The following is a 22,337-nucleotide window of genomic DNA, read 5'->3' as shown; positions in this document are numbered from 1 at the left end:
GACTTAAAATATAAATTTTATTTAATGGGAAATAGATTAAAGACAGAAAATATGAGTCAAATAAACTTCCTTTTTTTTTTTTTTTTTTTTTTTTTTTGAGACGGAGTCTCGCTCTGTCGCCCAGGCTGGAGTGCAGTGGCGGGATCTCAGCTCACTGCAAGCTCCGCCTCCCGGGTTTACGCCATTCTCCTGCCTCAGCCTCCCGAGTATCTGGGACTACAGGCGCCCGCCACCTCGCCCGGCTATTTTTTTGTATTTTTTAGTAGAGACGGGGTTTCACCATGTTAGCCAGGATGGTCTCGATCTCCTGACCTTGCGATCCGCCCGTCTCGGCCTCCCAAAGTGCTGGGATTACAGGCTTGAGCCACCTTGCCCGGCCCAAATAAACTTCTTGATGACTTTTTATTAATGTTTGTAAAATACTTTACACAGTGCCTGATACAGTGTATGATCTCAATAAATGTTGACTGTTAGGAACTTTCATTCTTCAATGAGATTGAGCTTAGGTTTAAACATGTTTCATACTTATGTAAATTTCTTTAACTTCAAATTGCAGGAGTTTGCGTTATCATGTTTGAAAGGGGTCTGGAACTGTGAGCACATAAAGCAGAGACACAATTAGTTCAGTGCAGTTAGGACCAGTAAGGAATGTTTTCCCAGAAAAGGTGACTATTTCAAAAGCTCACAATGAGAGATAAATTTACAGATGTATGTTTTAATATGTGTGTGTGTGTGTGTGTGTGTGTGTGTGTGTGTGTGTGTGTAGGTAGGTCAGTAAGTAGAAGTTGGGCTCCTGGGCAGATGAGCCCTGTTTGGAAAGCAATGGAGGCATTTGATTTTGGTTCATTCAGGTAAAGGTAAGTAGTTTAATATGGCTGTATGACTGGGGAAGTGGAAGTGGTAAGAGGTTGGAAAGGAAGGTAGAAGACAAATTATGAAAAACTTTGTAAATAGCATTAAGCTTAAGGATTAGTCATTGAAAGATATTAGGAAGTTGAATGATAAGATCAATGTTTCATGTTATAAAAATGACTTTGATTGTAGTAGATACACTACTGAAAAAAGCTAGAGTAGGGGCAAGTATCCATGAAAAATCCACTGGAGATGCATTGTTGTGGTGTGGAAGACATAGCACATCTGGACTTAGTCAAGCATATGAAAAGGTTTACAGTTACATTCCTGTAGAAATGATGGGAATCTATGAACTGTTAGCTAGAATAATTAAGAAGACCATTACCTAGTTTAACAATAGGGACAGACTCCAGTGGGATATCTATGAGGTTATGGTCTAAAGCTCTGCTTTGTCTTTAACCCTTTCTGGCTTGTCATTTTTACCACTGACTTAGATACAAAAGCAATACTGAATATGACCTAGAGGCAGAAGGTAAAGAAACACATTTCACATACCTTTGTAATACTAGTAAATTGCCTTGATACATTAGATGTTGAATAAGTTAATGATAACAGTTGCTGGCAGAATTAGGCTCCAAGTGGTTTTAATTAGAAAATTAACTGTAAGTAGATGATACAAATCAGGAATACTTGTAAAAAAATTTTTTTAAAAAATACATCACAAACAAACTTTTTAAACAATAAGCTTAAGATGAATGAGCACTGTGATACTGTACTGTTAAAAAAAATCCACTATTCATTTTATCTGTAATACATTAGCTTATGGAGCTGGCCACTCTCTCATAATTTACTTTGCTTGGATACACTTGGAGTATAACATTGAGCTGTGGGTACACAGGGCTATGTTCAGATAATTGCAGTGAGCTGAGATCCGGCCACTGCACTCCACCCTGGGTGACAGAGCGAGACTCTGTCTCAAAAAAAAAAAAAAAAAACTAGAAAAATGAAAGGATTAGTCATGTGACAAACTGTTAAACAATTTCAAAGTGTTAGGCTCGATGTAAGAAATGCAGTAGGAAGATGAAATCTGTTTCTGGAAGATAATCATGTGAAAGTTGGGCTTACATGTATCCCAATAAAAAGATATGATTAAAAACTTTAGAAAAACAGATGATGGATTAAAATACGGGAGACCTTTGTGCTGGAGCTCTCCAGAGAAGTGAGAGACTGCTTCAGATGATAAGTTCGTCATTCCTGGAGGCCAATATGTAGTAATAAAGGCAATCTATGTATCTGAATGATGGGTAGACCAGATGATTTATTGATTGTATGATTCTTAGACTCCATCTTTTACATTCAGGATAATAGTGCAATTTTAGTGCATAGTAAATGTAAATATTTGCAGGTTAATGTAATGGTCATTTTGAGAGGTCTGTTAGAAACATGCATTAAGAACAAAATGAGTATTGGGGTTTTATTTCTTCTTGTCCATTTTTTTTTACCCCCACATTTTTATTTTGAATTTTTAAACATACAGAAAAGTTCAAATAATAGTATAATAAACACTCATAAGCACTTTGATAAAACAATTGCTAATATTTTTTCCAGTTTTGTGTTTATGACACTTCTTTCATAACTAAAGACTTTATATCTTAAGAGTCAGAATCTTTTCTTATATAACCACTATATCATTACTTTTCCTAAGGAGAAAAAAATAATTCCCTAATGTCATTTAATATCCAGGGCATGTCATTTAATAGCCAAAGGCCAATGTAACATTGTCCTTTGGCATTATATTGCATAAAAATTAAAGAAACTTGACGATTTAGTCCTTTAGATAATGATTTGTACAAAATTAAAATGGAGAGGATACCTTTTGCAATTGTTTACACAGAAAATAAGATTAGTATAACATGTGATTGAGAAAATCAACATATCTTTTGGGAGGACAACAGATGGTGTGCCATTTAGAACATCAATTTCTTTATTAAATTAAAGTCTATAAAACACAGATTGTACTCACTTTAAAGTAAGACTTATTTGAAAAGTCTCAGAGGTTAGATGTGACGTTGGTTGGTATATCCGTCATGGGTTTATGAGTCATACACTCCTCAGTAGTAGTTAAAATTGATTTAAAAGATAAAGGCATTGACTAGGCTTTAGCAGTTGACTAATAAATCTTTTATTTCAAGTCTTGAGTAGTGATGTTCTTTTGTGAGTCAGAGACTGTGATGCGAAAAGTTTCAGCACCGAGTGTTCTGTGTAAACTAGGGATCCCTTGACATTTGGTTTCCTGTATCTACAAAACGAAGGAGGGCAATTACGCCCATGGAAAAGAAAGGTATTCTCCTCTCCTTTATTATTATTTTTTCTTTTAACAAGCCTTTTATAGTGATGAGAACTGTTAACTTTTAATATAACCTTGGAAGAAGAATTGCGGGCATTTTATGGCTTGATAGAGAGGTTATGTGAGATATGATGGCCCTTCCTGAATTAAGAAATAAAACAATGATAAAGCTGTGAGAATGATTATCTTAGATGATTTTTTGAACCTGAGAAGTTCAAGGTAACTATGAGAAAGCAGTACGTTTTGCTTGTGTTGTATGAAGAATAAGGAATTAGATGATAGCTACATAGGAGTCCCTAGATTCTTGAAAATGTGAAACTGGGTGAATTTTGGTATAAGTCTAGAGAGAGCACATAATTATTGATTACTGAGATGCTTCTTTAAGATCATATAGGTCTTAAGTGTCCTTTGTTATTCTGAGATGTATTTTATCCATCAAACATGATTTATGAACTGTTAGGAGAGCAATTCTCTCTTCATGGATCGCATGCTTACGAAATGCTACATACAATCCTGACACTTCATAATAAAAGGAATAATTCTAGGAACAAACAGTTTTATAGAAGATTCCCAGTGCAAAATGGATATTATTTTTTCAAGTCATAGGAAAGAAAAATGTCTTGTCTAAAATCATGCCAACAATTATCCTTTTGCAGGTTCATGAACAGGTAGAAAAAATGATTTGCCATTCAATTTTATAATAGCAATTTTAAAATCAAAGGCGTTCTTTTAAAATTATAAAAAAAGGCTGATTTCTTCCTCAGAGAATCAAATATATAGAGCCTTATATTTCACTTTACAAAGAAAATACACAAAATATATATGCCCTTGATTTCCTGCCCATCTCCACATCGGCAGATTACAGATAATTGCTTCTTGCTGGAGTGAATAAGGTGTCCTCCTCCCCTAGGCTTAGCCTATTTGCCATGCTTTGGATTTGAACCTCTCTTGCTCCTGAGACACCTGACTCCATCACTAATGCCTTCTCTTTTCTACCTTTTAGCTTTCTCTTCCTATTGGTTCTTTCCCTCTGCATATAAATATGTTAAGTCTTTCTCATTATAAATGAAGCAAAGGCACAAACACCCTGAAATTTTGTTTTCTCCTTTACTGTCCTGTTTTTCTGCTACTCTTTACTATTTCTAGCTTCACTTTGAATAATATTTTATTCATTTTTTAAATAACGAGATTGACATATGTCCATTGTTAGCTATTTAAATTATACAAATAAGCAAAAAATCAGAAAATCAAAATTAATCAAATGCCTATCATCTAAAATGAACCGAGGTTAATACGTTGTTATGCATAAGGGCATATTGTAACTACTTGTAAAGCATTTTGTCATCAAATACCTTCTATAAAGTAGTTTAAATATAAATATATAGTGTTTTATTATATCTACCATAGCTTCTGTAAAAAGTCTTTTACCATTGTATACTTAGGAAATTTTGTATTATTGTGTTCTTATAAATAAAGAAGTGAACATCCTTGCAGCTAAATCAGTGACATTTTCCTTAAGGTTACATCCTATAAGTAGAATTAGTGCATTCAAGTGTGTGATATTTTTAAAGCTTGATAGATTTGAAAAAGGATTTCAATGAAGTTTGTGTCGATTTATTTTTCTATTCAACTGCGCTTTTTCTTACACTTCAACACATTTGATTCATAAAGATTCTATCTCCTTGTTTTAATTAACCTTTCCCTTTTCCTATTTTTGAGCATTTTCTTACATTTAGTGGTTATTTGCATTTGTTATTTATGAATATTATCTACTGATGCTCTTTGTCAATTTTTCTACTGGAGTTATGTTTTTAGTAGCTAGTTCTTTTATTTGTTGAATATATTAATGTTCTTTTTAAATGTATTATATTTAATTAATATACTTTCATATGTTTTCATATTTGTCTTTCTTTAGTTACGTTTGATGCATAGTTGTTTTTCAAATATTGAAGCTACATTTAGTAATATTTTTACTGCTTGTGTTATCAGACTTAGAATGGCCTTAGCACTTTTATACAATTGTTTTTTAAAGTAAAATTTTATTAAAGAATGATCTGTGTAAAGTGCACCCACGATACGAGTAAAGTTCTAGTAATATGTATCCAAGCACTCAGATTAAAAAACAGATCATCACCAGCACCTCAAAAGCACATCATGCTCTCTTCTTACAACTATTCCCACCACTATAATTTTCCGAACTTTTTGAAAAATGAAATCATACAGCAGTATTCTTTTGTGTCTGGCCTCTTTCACTGAATCATTTTTTTGTGACATTCATCTCATGTTGTTGCACGTAGTTCTTTATTGATGCAGGTCTTCCATGCTGTTATGAATATCCTTGCAGATGTGTTTTGATGAACATATGTACGGATTTCTGTTTATCAGCTATCCCAGAGTGAAATTTCTGTCACAGAGTTTGTGTATTTTCAGTGGTAGAAGATTCAGACACTCAACTTTCTTTTTTTTTTTTTTTTTTTTTGAGACGGAGTCTCGCTGTGTCTCCCAGGCTGGAGTGCAGTGGCGTGATCTCGGCTCACTGCAAGCTCCGCCTCCCGGGTTCACGCCAACTTTCAATGTAGATTGAGCCAGTTTGTCTTTTTCATTTTAGCCATGCTGGTGTATATACAATTGTTTTGAGTTGCGGTCTAAATTTTCATTCTCCAGAATACCATGAAATTGATCACTTTTTTTTTATATGTACATTGTCCATTTCAATGTATGTTTTGGGGAATGCTTGTTCAAATTTTATACTCATATTTCTATTGGTTTAACTGCCATTTTGTTTTTTTGTAGATTTTTAAGAGAGGAGTCTTTTTCACTCTCTCTCTCTCACACACACACACAAGTGAATCTATCCACTAAATGTGTGTATATATGTGTGAATCCACTAATTCTACTTATAGGATATAAAGAATATGTCATATATATATATATACACACACACACACACGTGTGTTTGTCCTCATTTGTTTATGGCACACATATACACATATGTGTGTGTCTGTGTTGAGTGTGTATGTTGAGTGTGTCTTTGATGAGGAAGTTCTTAATTTTAAGAAAGTCTAATATGTCGCATTTTTACCTTTATGAGCATCACTTATGTTTTCTTTTAAAAAATCTTTTCTTAGCTAAGCTTTTTGTAACAACTTTATTATTTTAATGTCACATTTCAATGTATGATTGAAATAACTTTTATATAATTATCTACTTGATCCAGAAATATTTATTGAAAATACAATCTCTTTATTAGAACTGCAGCATTATCACTTTAATATTGTTTTCTATATAGATGGAAAACTGTTTATGGATGCTGTGTTTTATTCTACTTATCTATTTTTCTCTATTAATTTTTATCAGATACTATTTTGTTGTTTAGTCTTTATCCTAGAATTCAAAATGCATTCTTGAATTACTATGTTCAAACAGTTATTATGTTACCTTTCTCTAAATACTGCTAAAACATTAAAATACTGTAATTTTATTTGTGCATTTTTTGCTTTTTTTAAATTATACTTGCCATGCACTTTAATTCTAAATGTAAACTTCATTAGTCATTCCTATTCTTTCTTTTTGTAGTCCAAATTTATTGATATTCACCCATGTGTTTGTATTTTCTCTTATACTTCTCATGTTTAAGCAATGTAGTGGCTTCATCTGTGATCAATAATCTGCCTGTAGAACTTGGTTTAGTTAGTATTTGTTTAAGTGGAGGCTTCTTGATGATAACTTCTTTCAATTTTGGTATTTTCATTGATATAGTCAAACATATTTGACAAAACAACTTTGTATCTCTATATGTTATGAAATGAAAAATAAATATTAAAGAAAAGTGGATATTATAGGCATTTTATCTTTTTCCTGATTTTAATGGAACTCCCTTCTCTTATATATAACATTTGCTGTTCATTTGTGATTTTTATCTTAACAAAGTCTCATTATTTTGTTGTTTTCTAAAAAATTATTTTTAAATAAAATAATTATCAATTGCATTTATACTATATAGTATGGTGATTATACTAAGTTGGATGATAGTAAGACTTTCCAAATTTTTAAATAGAATTTAAAAAGTTCTTTCTCCTTAACAGTTTGTAACACCAATCCAACTTTATTTGGAAACCAATTCTCTACTAGATTTTTTTCACCTCCTTCCACATATCAGGGGTAATAAGCTATTCAGGATTTCTCTCTTTTCTTGAGTTAACATTGTTGGGTGGTTATATTTTGTCCTAAAAGGTTGCATTATCTGGATGTTTTTGTTTATTATATACAAAATTTTAAACTTTGGCTTCGGATTAATAAAATTTAATTATTTTTTAATTTAAGGTAGAACATGTGTTACCCTAAGGAAATAAAAAAAATTTCTTTAAACATTCAAACTGGTGATAAATATGTAAACTTAAAGTGGAATTTGAGGCTGGGCATGGTGGCTCACACCTGTAATCCCAGCACTTTGGGAGGCTGAGGTGGGTGGATCACCTGAGGTCAGGAGTTCGAGACTAGCCTGACCAGTATGGTGAAACCCCATCCCTACTGAAAACACAAAAATTAGCTGGGCATGGTGGCAGGTGCCTATAATCCCAGCTACTTGGGAGGTCGAGGCTGGAGAATTGCTTGAACTCGGGAGGTGCAGGTTACAGTGAGCCGAGATCGTGCCACTGCACTCCAGCCTGGGTGACAGAGTGAGACTCCATCTCAAAAAAAAAAAAAAAATGTGTAATTTGAATTATTTATTTTAAAGATTGATAATAAGAAAGTTTTAATTCACTATCATCAAATGTTGATTCAATATTATAATTGAGTAAAATATTAATCTAATATTATAAAATATGATCTTTATTGCATACTTTTATCACATAGAAACTACCATTTTGAACTGAAAAAAAAAGAAGATGCAGTTTTTTATTTTATTTGCCAATAAGAAACCACTTAAGGCTTGCATTTCTATAATTGCCTCTTTATTCCTACTTTACAAGTACCTTACAATTAGTCAATTATTTTTGTTTCATATGTAAGATCTTACATTTTTAGTTACATCTTATTAAGTCATCTTACCTCACATTTTAGGAAGTTTTGTGTATTTTGCCTGACTGAAATTTTGCAGAAAACTACTAGTTTGTAGTGGAACAGGCAAGGGTTTTGAAGTCAGGCATGAGTAGATCATGAGTAGATTCTGCTAGTGGCTCTATCACTTGATAGCTTTGTTATCTTTGACCAAAGGGGTAATTCCTGTAAAATAATGCTATTTTGGATGGCTTTGAAGGTTCATTGTGACCTCAAACACTTTTTGAGTGCTTACTCTGTGACAGCCACTCTGTTTTGTATGTGCTAACATTTATTCTTTATTACAATTCTATGCAGTAGCCTCCTTGTCATTCTTTTTTTAAGAGATGAGGCAGCTCAGACTGAGGTTTTAAGCAACTGCCCAAAATTATACAGAAGGCATTGGCAAAGCCAGAATGTAACCCCAGTCTAGCTCCAAATAAATGTTATATATAAGAGTAAAGAGTAAAGAAGAATACCACTGTTCTTCTCCACATACACAGAAGGAATCTAGGTTGGTTCTTTATACTCATTAGACACATATAATTATTATCGTTTTGCTTAACATAAGTCGCCAAAGATTTCAGATATATTGAGTGCTATTTCACAAGTTGATTGTTTTAGTAACTACACCATCAAACTGGTTAAAATCCAGAATAAGAGAAATATTTCAAATGAATATGGTATCAAATAATTATTTTTTCTCTTCTTCCTGAATATAAATTTGCGTCACCCCTCTAGTCTATTCTGAGTCCTAACTCCTCATAGTTAGAGGGATTGTTACAACGTTACAACTTCTTACTAATTTATAATAGGTAGTTTGCTAATAGTATAGTCACCTGACACTCATCTGTCAAAATATCTTTGATGAGGCATGAATTGCTAGATGTGGAATAAATAGGCTTATTCAAGAAAGTCTAATTTATGAATGACTGTACTGAGTACATGGTGTGAAATTTGAAAGGAATAAAGATAAATATTCTGCATTTTTAAAGTACTAGTTTCCTAAGGACAGAGGTTGGAGGGGTTAGGAATCAGGTGCTCCACCTTTTATTTCATTCTCCAAACCAACAATGATTCTTATGGAGACAAAAGCCTCAGTTTGGTCACTCCCAGATAAGGAGAGAGCAGTGATATTAGAGAGAAGGAAGGCTGTGACAAGAGTGAGGGAACTAGAATGAGACACAGCTGGTGGAAGGTCACAAATTGAAGGGACATATTTTAAAATTATACTCTATATTTTATGGCCAAAATTATATACTACAGTTTTATTCATTGATTAAAGGAGTTGCGTTGTTTTGGAGAGGCATCCTTCATAAATGTTAAGTGTCTTCTTAAAAGGGACTTAGAATAAAACAACTAGCAAAATGCTAACTCTCTTTGCTCACAAGCAAGATGCTGAAATTTGCAAATAATTTGGGCTTTTAACACAATAAATGCCATAAAAACTATGCCACTGGGCATAGAGGCTCACTCCTGTAAATCCGAACAATTTGGGAGGCCAAGGCAGGCAGATCGCTTGAGCCCAGGAGTCTGAGACTCGCAACGTAGTGAAACCCTCACTATGGATACAAAAAATAGAAAAATTAGCTGGACATGATGGCACATGCCTGTAGTCTTGACTACTTGGGAGGCTGAGGTGAGAGGATCACCGGAGCCCAAGGAGGTCAAGGCTGCAGTGGGCTGTGATTGCGCCTCTGCACTCCAGCCTGGGCAACTGAGAGACTCTGTCTCAAAAAAGAAAAAAAAAAAAGTTGTGCAAAAGAATTTTGATTTCTGAATGGAGACAACATTTAACACACTTTTTTTCTATGCTTAATTTTATAGTATATACCAATGAAGAGGACTGATTATTCTAGGACTGTTTATAAATTTGGGGGGGATAAATTTCAGTACTTAAGTCAAGACCTCTCTATACCTAGGCCCTAAAATAAGTAATAACTAAAGAAAAAAAGTAAAAATCATGTTAAATTTTGGCAGCAATACTAAGGCAATTTTACCAATATGGCTGTGGCTGAAAGAGAATATCCCAAAGTTCATAAAGTAAGCACAAACTCCATGTACTTAAGTCTCTCTCTCTCTCTCTGTCTCTCTCTCTTTCTCTGTCTCTCTCTCTCTCTGTCTCTCTCATACACACACACACACTCACACACACACAAATGCACATGCACATGTATGAAAGCACAGAAAACTTCTGATATTTTCTTTATCTTATAAAAATTATGTTTATTCTTGTAAAAATGATGATTATTCTCTTTCTTTTTGCCAGGTGGTATTTTTGAATATGTGGAATCTGGCCCAATGGGAGCTGAGGAACTTGCATTCAGATTTGCTGTGAATACAATTAACAGAAACAGAACATTGCTACCCAATACTACCCTTACCTATGATACCCAGAAGATAAACCTTTATGATAGTTTTGAAGCATCCAAGAAAGGTAATTGATAGATTATTAACACCTTTGTTTTCTGGAATTCAAATTTCTAGGTATTCTTAAGATATTTTTTATTTTCAACATATAGTTAATAAGTTGTTAGGAGTATTTGCATGCAAAGATTTATTTTCAAAATTCACATAAATTTTATCAGAGAAGATAAAGTGGTATAATTACCTATTGCAAAAAATGTGCTTATGGCATGAAATACAATTACATCTGTTAGTGAAATTGTTTTTTTTCCCTATTGGTCCTTCTGTCTTATTGAAGCATTCCTATTTTTAAGAACTCCAAAAAATAAAATTTATATCGGTGGATTTTACCAATTTTGCAATCCAGTCTTACGTCTTTATTTGCATTATCTGTCAATCCCATTATATTATTACTGTGGTGTCAACTCACTGGCTACCTTGAAAGCTATGTGGTTCTAAGTGACTTCAAAATGTCAGCATATATTGAAACTTAAATTGGAAAATTTTAAGCAACCATTAGTTAGTGTACATTCCATGCTCATATTTTAATCATCGAATATTTCTCTTTGTAACTGAAAATAAATGGCTGATGATGTAAAAACTGAATTATATAAGGACATAATTAGAATACTTTATGAATTTTATTTCTGTATTATAACTGTTTTAAATGTCAAAAATGGAGAAATAAATTTAAGAAGAAAAATAATTTGGTGGCATAAAAATTTAATATTTATATACGAAGGAAGGCAATAGAGAAAACTATTATTAAAGCATTTATTTTAAACAGCTACCAGCAGTAAATGTGTTTAAGAAGTGTTTCTATAGTCTTACGGGGGTAATCTTTTCTTTCTTTTTTCTTTTTTCTTTTTTTTTTTTTTTTGAGACAGAGTCTCACTCTGTTGCCCAGGTTGGAGTGCAGTGGCCGGATCTCAGCTCACTGCAAGCTCCACCTCCCGGGTTTACGCCATTCTCCTGCCTCAGCCTCCCGAGTAGCTGCGACTACAGGCGCCCACCACCACACCTGCCTAGTTTTTTGTGTTTTTTAGTAGAGACGGGGTTTCACAGTGATAGCCAGGATGGCCTCGATCTCCTGACCTCGTGATCCACCTGTCTCGGCCTCCCAAAGTGCTGGGATTACAGGCTTGAGCCTCCGCGCCCGGCCATCTTTTCTTGTATATGTAGATGATCTTATAGTAGGTGATCTTTACTTTTGCATAGTTAGCACTTGTATAATAGGAATTAAATTTTATAATAAAGATTTTTCTCAAAGGAAAAGGCTTACAAAGCATTTGTTCTAACATTATATTTTTAAACAATATTTGCCTTTCTGTAATGCTAATATGGTTTTACTGTAGCTACCTTATATTGATGTAAAAGTATATAATTATTTATAATTCCAGGTTAGTGCAGTTTTTTTAAGCTCATTAATATTAATGTAACTGACAAGGTACAATATTTCTCGAGATGAAAGTATCCTTCTTTTCCCCCAGCAGCTAACTAGTGTTTATCAAAGCCATATTTTGCATGCCCTTTGAATTCATATCTTTATGAATACAAATAAGTTTCCACATTTCAGAACCATGTCAGGTGATGAAAGGTTTTGAAGACTGAGAAAAAGGTTAAAGGTAACTGTGAAATATTACATTTGTCATCATAATTGCAAAATAAATCATTAAGTCAAGACTATTACATTTGATTAGTGGCATAGTTCATGATTGTTTCCATTAGGAAGAAGAAGTTCTGCCTCTAATGAAAACATTTCGATCAAAGAATATGGAGTACGAGTGCAGTATAGATAAAATATTAGTAGATTTCTTAACGGTGGTTTCAAATGAACAGCATAAAAAAATACAGGTTCGGATGTTCTCACAACAGAGAACTATCCTGAGAATGCCCTAGCAAAATTATGAAGTGATAAAGTCATGTGGTTTGATTAAAATATTATAAGGAATTTACAAGCTTTGTTACCCAATAAAAACTCACTGGGAATCAAATCCATCATTTCACTTTGGCTTGAAGCTAGGAAAAGCTCAAATAAGTGTATGAGTAACTTTCTTTGTGAATGTCATGGTTTGGATTTTATCTTCTGAATCTCTTGTTTGTTGAGTTGTTGAGTTATTACTGCTTGGAGGACACAGCAATACATAAAAACATAATATAGCAGAGAGAGCCAATATGGTTTTTTAACTTTATCAAGAAATGTATATATTGGTAATATTGTTATTGATTAGTTATAAAATAGCTTACATTAGATATTTTAAAAATGTAATTATTTATCCAATGCAGTAAAATAATAAGAAATGTGATATTACAGTTTGACATTTAATCTATTTTTTTGTTACAGTTTTAATAGGTAATCTTGTTCTGCTCAATTAATAAATTGATGTATTAGAGCTTGAATTATTGTTTGAATCATATATTTTTAAATATCTCTTCTGATAACTGAAAGCTCTAATCTTGCTTGAAACACACTTAGAAACATTCTAAATAGCCTAATTCAGTGTTTTTAGCTTTTCTTGGTTTGTGATTTGTCACAAACCTGGTGAAGAAAGATCATTTATCTTCAATATATATTAATTAAAATCTCACGTTGAGTGAAAAATTCTAAAGTCTAGCCACCATTTATACTAATTTAGAATTCCATGAGTTATTTAGAAAGTAAGAATCCATGTATTTAAAAACAATTTATTTAGATCATATTGATTTTTTAAGAATATTTAAACAAGTGTTTTTTTCCTGACAATAATTTACTTAATTATTAAATATTTCCATGCTTAAGTCACCTATAATATTACATTTTATGCAGAAAACTGAGGGAAAATAGCAGAAATTTTCACACAGTAGAATTATAAACTATCCATTTTGGAGGAATTGAGTCTGAACACCTACTTTATGCCTAAAGCTCAATAACAATCCTTCTCTGTCCTTTAAATATTTGCAGTGATGGGCAAACCATTGCCTCTTGGGGAAGACTATTTCATTTTTGAACATGTTTTACTTTTTCTTTTCTTTTTGATACACAGTTTTGGTCTGGCACCCAGGTAGGCCAGCAGTGGCAACATCATGAATACTGCAACCTCAGTGTCCCAGGCTCAAGTGCTCCTCCCCCCTCAGCCTCCCAAGTAGCTAGGACTACAGGCACACAGCACCATGCCCAGCTGAATTTTTTTTTTTTTTTTTTGTAGTTTTAGTTTTAGTTTTAGTTTTAGTAGAGAGGAGGTCTCACTATGTTGCCCAGGCAGGTCTCGAATTCCTGGTCTCAAGCAATCTTGCTGCGTTGGCCTCCCAAAGTGCTGGGATTACAGGTGTGAACCATGGCATGAGGCCATATTTAGAATTAAAAATAATAATAAGCTGGGTGTGGTGGCTCACGCCTGTAATCCCAGCACTTTGGGAGGCTGAGGAGGGTGGATCACGAGGTCAGGAGATCGAGACCATCCTGGCTAACACGTTGAAACCCTGTCTCTACTAAAAATACAAAAAATTACCCAGGCATGGTGGCACGTGCCTATAGTCCCAGCTACTCAGGAGGCAGAGGTCACAGTGAGCCAAGATTGCACCACTGCAATCAAGCCTGGGAGACAGACTGAGACTCTGTCTCAGAAAAGTAAATAATAAATAAATAAATAAATAAATAAATAAATAAATAAATAATTGGGTAAAAATTCAGGAGAAGCTTCTATTTTTTCTAATTCCCCTTTGCCCGTCAAGCGAAACAAACTTAAGCTTCTTTCACATGCCAGGTCTTCAAATATTTAAAGATAATTTTTGTGTTCCCAATAGTTACTCACTTTCTAGGCCCAAGCTCGCTATTTGTGTCAGTGTGCCTTATAGAAAGTTCAGGTCACGGCACAGTCTATTTTAATCTGAATACCCTCTAGTTTGTTCACACCTTTCTTAATTACTGTGGTTATTATTGATATGAATAAAATTTTCTGTGAGTAAATACAAACTTTAAAAAATAGTTTAGAATAATAGAAAACACTTATAGCATCCAAAACCAAATATATAAAGATGACTGAGTACTTGTCTAATGACTTTGCTGTTTTTCTACTCAATGAGACTGATCCATATGAAATCACTCTCTAAGAGCTATAACAGGTTTTGTGTAGCTGAGTGTTCGCATAACCTGATCTGTATCATCAGATATATGGAAATATTCAGCTGTGTGTGAGCATAGTTAAATGCATGGGTAAAGGGAGAACTATGTGGCTTTTGATTAAGAAATGGAAAATGTAAAAGCTGTTTAGTGAATTTGAGAAGCTGCACTATTCCCTCATTCCCCTCATATAAACTGGTCTTCCAAAACAAGCACTGCCCCCTTAAATTAAAAAAAGTATTCGTCCTCTCTCTCCTTCTCTCTCTCCCTCCCCTGGCATTATTTATAGAATTATTTGAACATTGAGCTGCAGGCATCTGGGTTAGTTAATTCCCTTGTAACAAATGGAAAATGTTCAGAGTCAGACAAAATTTTAAATTAGTGAAAAGTAGATAAATATTTTTCTAAAACACAAATATTTCTTCAGGATGATACCGTTGGGTTTAAAATAATAATGTATCTGCTGGCATACTGGCATCTCTCCTCTCAGTATTGACAGACTTTTATCTCCTCTTCAGCCTGTGATCAGCTGTCTCTTGGGGTGGCTGCCATCTTCGGGCCTTCACACAGCTCATCAGCAAATGCAGTGCAGTCCATCTGCAATGCTCTGGGAGTTCCCCACATACAGACCCGCTGGAAGCACCAGGTGTCAGACAACAAAGATTCCTTCTATGTCAGTCTCTACCCAGACTTCTCTTCACTCAGCCGTGCCATTTTAGACCTGGTGCAGTTTTTCAAGTGGAAAACCGTCACGGTTGTGTATGATGACAGCACTGGTAAGAAAAATCAGTAGCTCTTGGAGTTATGCTTTAAATATAGATAATTTTCTGAAGCGCATTCCAGGTTCTTATTGTATTCTTTTATGTTTTGTTTTGATTTTTGAAAATTAAACTAGCAGGTAGAAAGAAAGAATCAAACACCAATCCTAATTTCACATATCTAAACAAAGAATACCTATATTGAATACTTCTCTGTATTTGTAAAATAAGCATTTTTTTAATTCCTGTGAAAGATCAGCTAGTTTGGTAGGTTGAATGAAGGATAGATATAGTAAACAATATTATAGATAGATAGATAGATAGATAGATAGATAGATAGATAGATAGACAGACACACGCGCACACACACACACACACACACATACACATACACACATTTATATATATTTAGAATTCCAATCATGTAAAAAGTAAGAATCCATGTATTCAAAAACAATATGGTCTAACAATTTAGATCATATTGAATAATGTGTGTGTGTGTGTGTGTGTGTGTATGTGTGTGTGTGTGTGTGTTGCTATATATATATAGACAGAGAGAGAGTGAGTCTCGCTCTGTCACCCAGGCTGGCATGCAAGGGTGAGATCTCAGCTTACTGCAACCTCTGCCTCCCAGGTTCAAGCAATTCTCCTGCCTCAGCTTCCCAAGTAGCTGGGATTATAGGTATATACCACCACTTCTGGCTAATTTTTGTATTTTCAGTGGAGTCAGGGTTTCACCATGCTGGCCAGGCTGGTCTCGAACTACTGACCTCAAATGATCCACCCGCCTTGGCCTCCCAAACTTCTGGGATTACAGGTGTGAGCCACCAGGCCCATTCTGAAATGCTTATTCAAAGAATTTTTCTGCAATGAAGTTTTTGCTAGGGTAGTTTCTCAAGGCAAGGCCTTGTGATGAGTCAGTGAAACTTTCCAAGAAATTCAGAATTATGCCTCACTATTTTATCTGGCTGTTTATGTGCAGAGAATGCATATAAAATGTAACAAACTTTATAAGGTTTGAAAAGTTTTTACTCATATGTGGAACAATGTAATATTCACTGAAACACTCAGGTTTGTGGAACTGCTTTTGTGTAGATGTCATTTAGAGACTTAGAAAATAGAATTTACTAAATGATATTTAGTTCGGTGGGTTAAAGGAATATTTTAATAAATATTTGCTAACTACAGGTTGCGTGCTTTCTTGTGTTAATGCATTTTATTATTTTTGCATACAAATGGTTATCTTGAGTTATCAGTTAAAAACAAGTCTCAGAGAAATACAAGAAAGTAACAATAAAAATGAAATTTTAATTTTCATTGGAAGTTACATTGGTGAAGCAGCTGCATACTATTTTGCTTACTATAGAGTGATAATTAATTTTACTTTAAGATGCTTATCAAAATATAAACAGTGCTCTTTAAATTAGAACATAAAAACATTTTATTTCAGGACACTTGACTACACTTTCATAATTACATTGAGATTGAATTTCATTTGAATTTAAATTATCTCAAAGGATGCCAGGAGCACATTTTGTTCATGCATGCAGTATATAGAACTCTGTGCAGAAATTTGCCCATTTGCCAATAAAATTGATCATCTGCAAATTGACAGAGAACTCTTTCAAAGGAATAGGAAACTGGGAGCTACAGGATTAAAAAAGCAGAAAATAATTTCAAAAACATTTTCATTTAGATAAGAAAGAGCGAAATGCATCTAGATACAAATTAGAGTAATTTTTCTTATTTAAAAATGTGAAATATTTATAAATAATTAAAAATTAGGAATACATCATTAAGAGTCCTTAAAAATAGGTACGTTTGATATGTCTTTTAGCTCAAATTAAACCTATTAAATTTATTATATTGCTTTCTTCCTAAATCATTACTTCTTTGTCACTGGTAAAGTTCCGTTTTCTAAATTTTGAATGTCAGGTTCTATATGAATGATTTCTGTGAGTATGTGTAATAAAATGATCCAAGGGATCCTGTTTCAAGTTGGTCCACTTATGCTTAGGGATGGTCATCTACAAAAATATATAAATATAGATACATATGCATTGTTAATCTGTGGATTGTTTACTTCTCCATTCCTTCCTGACATAATTCATGTATAGGTGGTCCAAACATCATATATCCTTATAATGGATACATTATATACATACATCCATGCACACAGATATGTATATCATACATGTGATATTTTGTATTTATTATCATCCTTAAACTCCTCCTAGGAGGAAGAAAATTGACAAGTATTCAAAACGTCTATAGACATATTACCTTTCTTCACTATCCTATGTGTATGTGTGCACATGCACATGTGTGGCATTTTTATTTAATACATATGATTCTTAAGTGATTCACTAAATAGATAATGGGATTTGCAATCAGGTCCTACAATAGTTTGGTAAAATACAGCCTCATGTAATTGATCTATCCCTGCTTTAAATTATATTCTCAATTATATAATTGAGACAAATATAAATAGGGACATATGTATAGCTAGTTAATTATATACATTTAATGGAGTCCTGACCTCAAATTAAATTTATTAAAATGCTTACTATTTAGTTACTAGTTACTATTTAAAGGGAACTTTGCCACTCCCTTGGCTTTGAAGGTGACATAGATACTTGGATATTTGAAAGGCCTGATTATTTAAGTGGTAATGCTAACTTAGAGTTGTTACAGAATTATTCATAGAATAAATATGTATTAAAATCCTCTGAAGAATAAAACATATTGCTGTTATATTTTATGCAACGTTTAATTCAATGAATTTTGATTATCAACTGATACATGCCAGGGAGAGTTATATGCCATGAAAGGAATTATATGCCACTAAAGGAAACAAAGGCCCAGCCCTTGTTGAGCTTCTAATCCCTATTGAGGGACATGTAATTACTCATACTTTTAATACTATTTGAAGTGGGATAATTGCACTTGTAACTGACCAATTGTTGCCTCTTACTTTACAGCATTTTTGAGAACTTGAGTGTTTTTGATTATTTAATATGATAGAACTGACTCTAAGATAGGCAGAAGAGTTCCTTTGAAATGTATTTATAAATATATAGTAGACTTTTTGTCTTTTTGTTTATGTTTCAATGTCTCAAGGTAGAATTTTTTTCAACTTTCAGTGGCTCAAGCCTGTAATTCCAGCACTTTGGGAGGCCGAGACGGGTGGATCACAAGGTCAGGAGATCGAGACCATCCTGGCTAACATGGTGAAACCCCGTCTCTACTAAACAATACAAAAAACTAGCCAGGCGAGGTGGTGGGCGCTTGTAGTCCCAGCTACTTGGGAGGCTGAGGCAGGAGAATGGAGTGAACCCGGGAGGCGGAGCTTGCAGTGAGCTGAGATCCGGCCACTCCACTCCAGCCTGGGTGACAGAGCGAGACTCCGTCTCAAAAAAAAAAAAAAAAAAAAAAAAAAAATCAGTGCATGTTCAGGTTTGTTACAGGGGTATATTGTGTGATGCTGAGGATTGGGTACAACTGAACCCATCACCCAATGAACATGGTATCCAATAGGTAGTTTTTCAAGCCTTACCCTCTTCTCTCCCTCCCCACTCTTGTAGTCTCCAGTGTCTATTTTTCCCAAATTTATGTACATATGTACCAAATGTTTAGCTCCCACGTATAAATAAGAACATGCAGCATTTGGTTTTCTGTTCCTCTGTAATTCACTTAGGATAATGGTCTCCAGCTACATCCATGTTGCTGCAGAGAACATAATTTTGTTCTTTTTATGGCTGCATAGTATTCCATGGTGTATATGTACCACATTTTCTTTATTCAATCCACCATTGATGGTCATCTTGGTTGATTCCATGTCTTTGCTGTTGTGAATAGTGCTGTGATGAACATATGCATGCATGTGTCTATTTGATAGAATCATCTATTTTCCTTTGTGTGTATACCCAGTAATGGTATTGGTGGGTCAAATGTAGTTCTATTTTTAGCTCTTTTAAAAATCTCCAAACTTCTTTCTACAATGGCTGAACTAATTTACATTACCACCAAACTGTACAAGCATTTCTTTTTCTCTGCAACCTTGCCAACATTTATTTTTTTGACTTCTTAATAATAGCCATTCAGACTAGTGTGAAATGGTATCTCATTGAGGTTTTGTTTTGCATTTCTCTGATGATTAGTGATGTTGAACATTTCTTTTTTTTTTTTTTTTTTTTTTTTTTGAGACGGAGTCTCGCTCTGTCGCCCAGGCTGCAGTGCAGTGGCGTGATCTCGGCTCACTGCAAGCTCCGCCTCCTGGGTTCACGCTATTCTCCTGCCTCAGCCTCCCGAGTAGCTGGGACTACAGGCGCCCGCCACCATGCCCGCCTGATTTTTTGTATTTTTAGTACAGACGGGGTTTCACCGTGTTAGCCAGGATGGTCTCGATATCCTGACCTCGTGATCTGCCTGCCTCGGGAACATTTCTTTCATGTGTTTGTTGGCTACATGTACATCTTTTGAGAAGTGTCTGTTCATGTCCTTTGCTCACTTTTTAGTGGGGTTATTTGTTTGTTGCTTGTTTATTTATTTCAGTTTCATATAGATTCTGGGTATTAGACCTTTGCTTGATGCATAGTTTGTGAATATTTGCAAGGTATAGTTTTAATGATAGAATTCAGCAAAGAGAATTTGTAAATTTCTCAAAAGAGCAAGATGACTATTGGATGATGCGATAGGAAATCTGATTATCGCTTGGACTGTGAACTGAAATGGGAAAAACTCCACCTCATACACAATAAGATAAACATTACTGTCTTTATGATGGACTTATGTATCTGCTTTTACTGCAGGACACACAGGTGCCATTTTATTAACATGTTTCCTTTTTCCTTTCCATATGTATTTATTATGTATGCTATTCCTCCCATTTGTATTCATTTCTGTTTTGTTGTGTTGTCCAGTTTGATACATGATAATTATACTTTCATCCAGTCTTTGTTCCCACCCCCAAAACAGATGGGATGATAAATGAAATATAGTGCTGGAATAGGAGAAATTCTTAAAATGATGTTAACAGGAGCCATTTATTTTTTATGATAATTAGCATTTGTTGTTGTCATGGATGAATGCTTTTAAACACCCTGAAAGTCTGTTATAGCTCTGAATGATGTCCAAAAATGATGGAAAAGAATTGGCTTCAGAAACAAAGCTGTGTTTCTGTCAGTCATTTTGGAACATATGATTCATTTTAAATATAAACTAAAAATAAGTTGGCTAGATGACAGCTTGTAAGCAATTCCAGAATAAGTTGTTCATATTTGCTTTAAAATCCCTGTGTTTCATCTTTGTTTATAGATCAGCAGTCCATTAACAAAAAAACTCTGGACTGGTAAACAGAAGCTTGGGATTCTATTCCCAGTTTTACTACTAAATTACTGGTACAACTTCAGAAAAGACAAGAAGGGAATGGAAATGACTGCAGAAATGAGTTATAATGCACTATGAATTGACATTGTGGTAGTTGCTGTCACATAAACTATTTCACTTAATCTTCAAAACAATTTTATGTGTCCCAAGAGAAACAGGTGATCATGACATCATACCTGTTATCTCCAGTGACTGGCTCTCCTGCCCACCAGAGCCTAAACCAGAAATATGAACGTCTTCCTTGATTCTTTTGACTCCACAACAATTGGTTGTCAATTCTATACTTGTATTATCTCTCAAATCTTTTATTTTTTTCCTACCCCCTACCACTTCTTAGGTTGAAATCATCTCCCTCTCTCAGCTGGATTATTAACAGCCTTCCAACTGGTCTCCCGTTTTCTAGTTTCTCCATTGCAGTTAGTGTAATTTTTTTAAAATGCAAATCTGAGTCATTTCCCTCTTAATAGCTTCTCATTCCTCCAAGGCATTTTTAAGAAGACTTATAATGCTTGATGTGATCTAGCCCCTGTACTTGTCCAGTGATATTTGTGTCCAAATCCCCCACCAATTTATTTCAAATTGATCCGGTAGACACCTTTTAGTTGTTGAAAATAATATTCTATTCATCTGGAAAGCTCTCTTTCTGATCCTGTTCCTCATAGCCACCAAGTGCACACACACGCATGTGCACATTTGCACAAACACACTCATGCATACCATCTGGCTTGGGTGTCACAAAGAAAGGCTGCCCTGACCCCTGCTTTCAAGTCTGGAATAGGTCTCTCCAAACACATCCCAAAGGACCATGGAAACTCCCATGACCATCCCCACCCGCATGAGAACTCTCATCACACTCTGAATGGCTTTTGTTGGATGGATCTTCTACTGGATCAACCACACATCTGAGCAGGGTGAACCCTAAGGCTGCTCACTGTTTTATCACCAGCATCTAGAATGTTGCCTGGGTTGTGAAAGTACCTTAATACTTCTTAATAATAGGACAATGTGTTATATCCATTTTTAAGCAAGATAATTCCAATGAGTTAAGTATTCTGCCCAAAGTCAAATTGGGTTAAGTAGCCTTTAACTACTTGCCATGGAATAAATAGATTCAACCATAATTTTCAGATATATGGACATGACATTTTTATGATTTCAAAAATTTTATAAGAAAGTTAGAGTGGATTGTGTTTGTTTCATTTCAACTGCAATTAAACATATATAAATGTGTGTGTGTGTATGTATGTATGTATATTTATTTGAGCAATTATTTATTAAATTTCTGTATACCAGTTGCTATCTTAGGCAGAGGGGACAAGAATTATAGATAAAACTTTGACCTTCTCCATAGGCTCAGAGTAGAGTAAGTTGGGAGAGAATAACACTATATTCTAGTGTAACAGGTGCAGGTGCATAGAGAGGCAAGAAAACAATATCATGGAATCTC

At 34.3% G+C, this 22,337-nt stretch overlaps 1 protein-coding gene across 8 annotated transcripts in view; it reads left to right on the top strand.

Moving 5' to 3' along the window:
- Positions 1–22,337, top strand: part of GRIK2 (glutamate ionotropic receptor kainate type subunit 2) — a 700,667-nt gene that overhangs the window by 221,721 nt on the left and 456,609 nt on the right. For all 8 annotated transcript variants that reach the window (XR_012433589.1, XM_005552268.4, XM_074037392.1 and 5 more), the window contains 2 exons: positions 10,509–10,676; positions 15,263–15,520. Coding sequence is in view for 7 of the 8 variants with exons in the window: in XM_005552268.4 (XP_005552325.3) it covers positions 10,509–10,676; positions 15,263–15,520 (426 nt within the window). In the remaining variant the exon portion in view is untranslated. The remainder of the gene's footprint in view (positions 1–10,508; positions 10,677–15,262; positions 15,521–22,337) is intronic.

The sequence above is a fragment of the Macaca fascicularis genome, chromosome 4 (genome assembly GCF_037993035.2).
Source record: "Macaca fascicularis isolate 582-1 chromosome 4, T2T-MFA8v1.1".
In the NCBI taxonomy this organism is placed as follows: Eukaryota; Metazoa; Chordata; class Mammalia; order Primates; family Cercopithecidae; genus Macaca; species Macaca fascicularis.
Note: the sequence above shows the minus strand (reverse complement) of the source record. Positions and strands in the feature narration are given on the sequence as shown.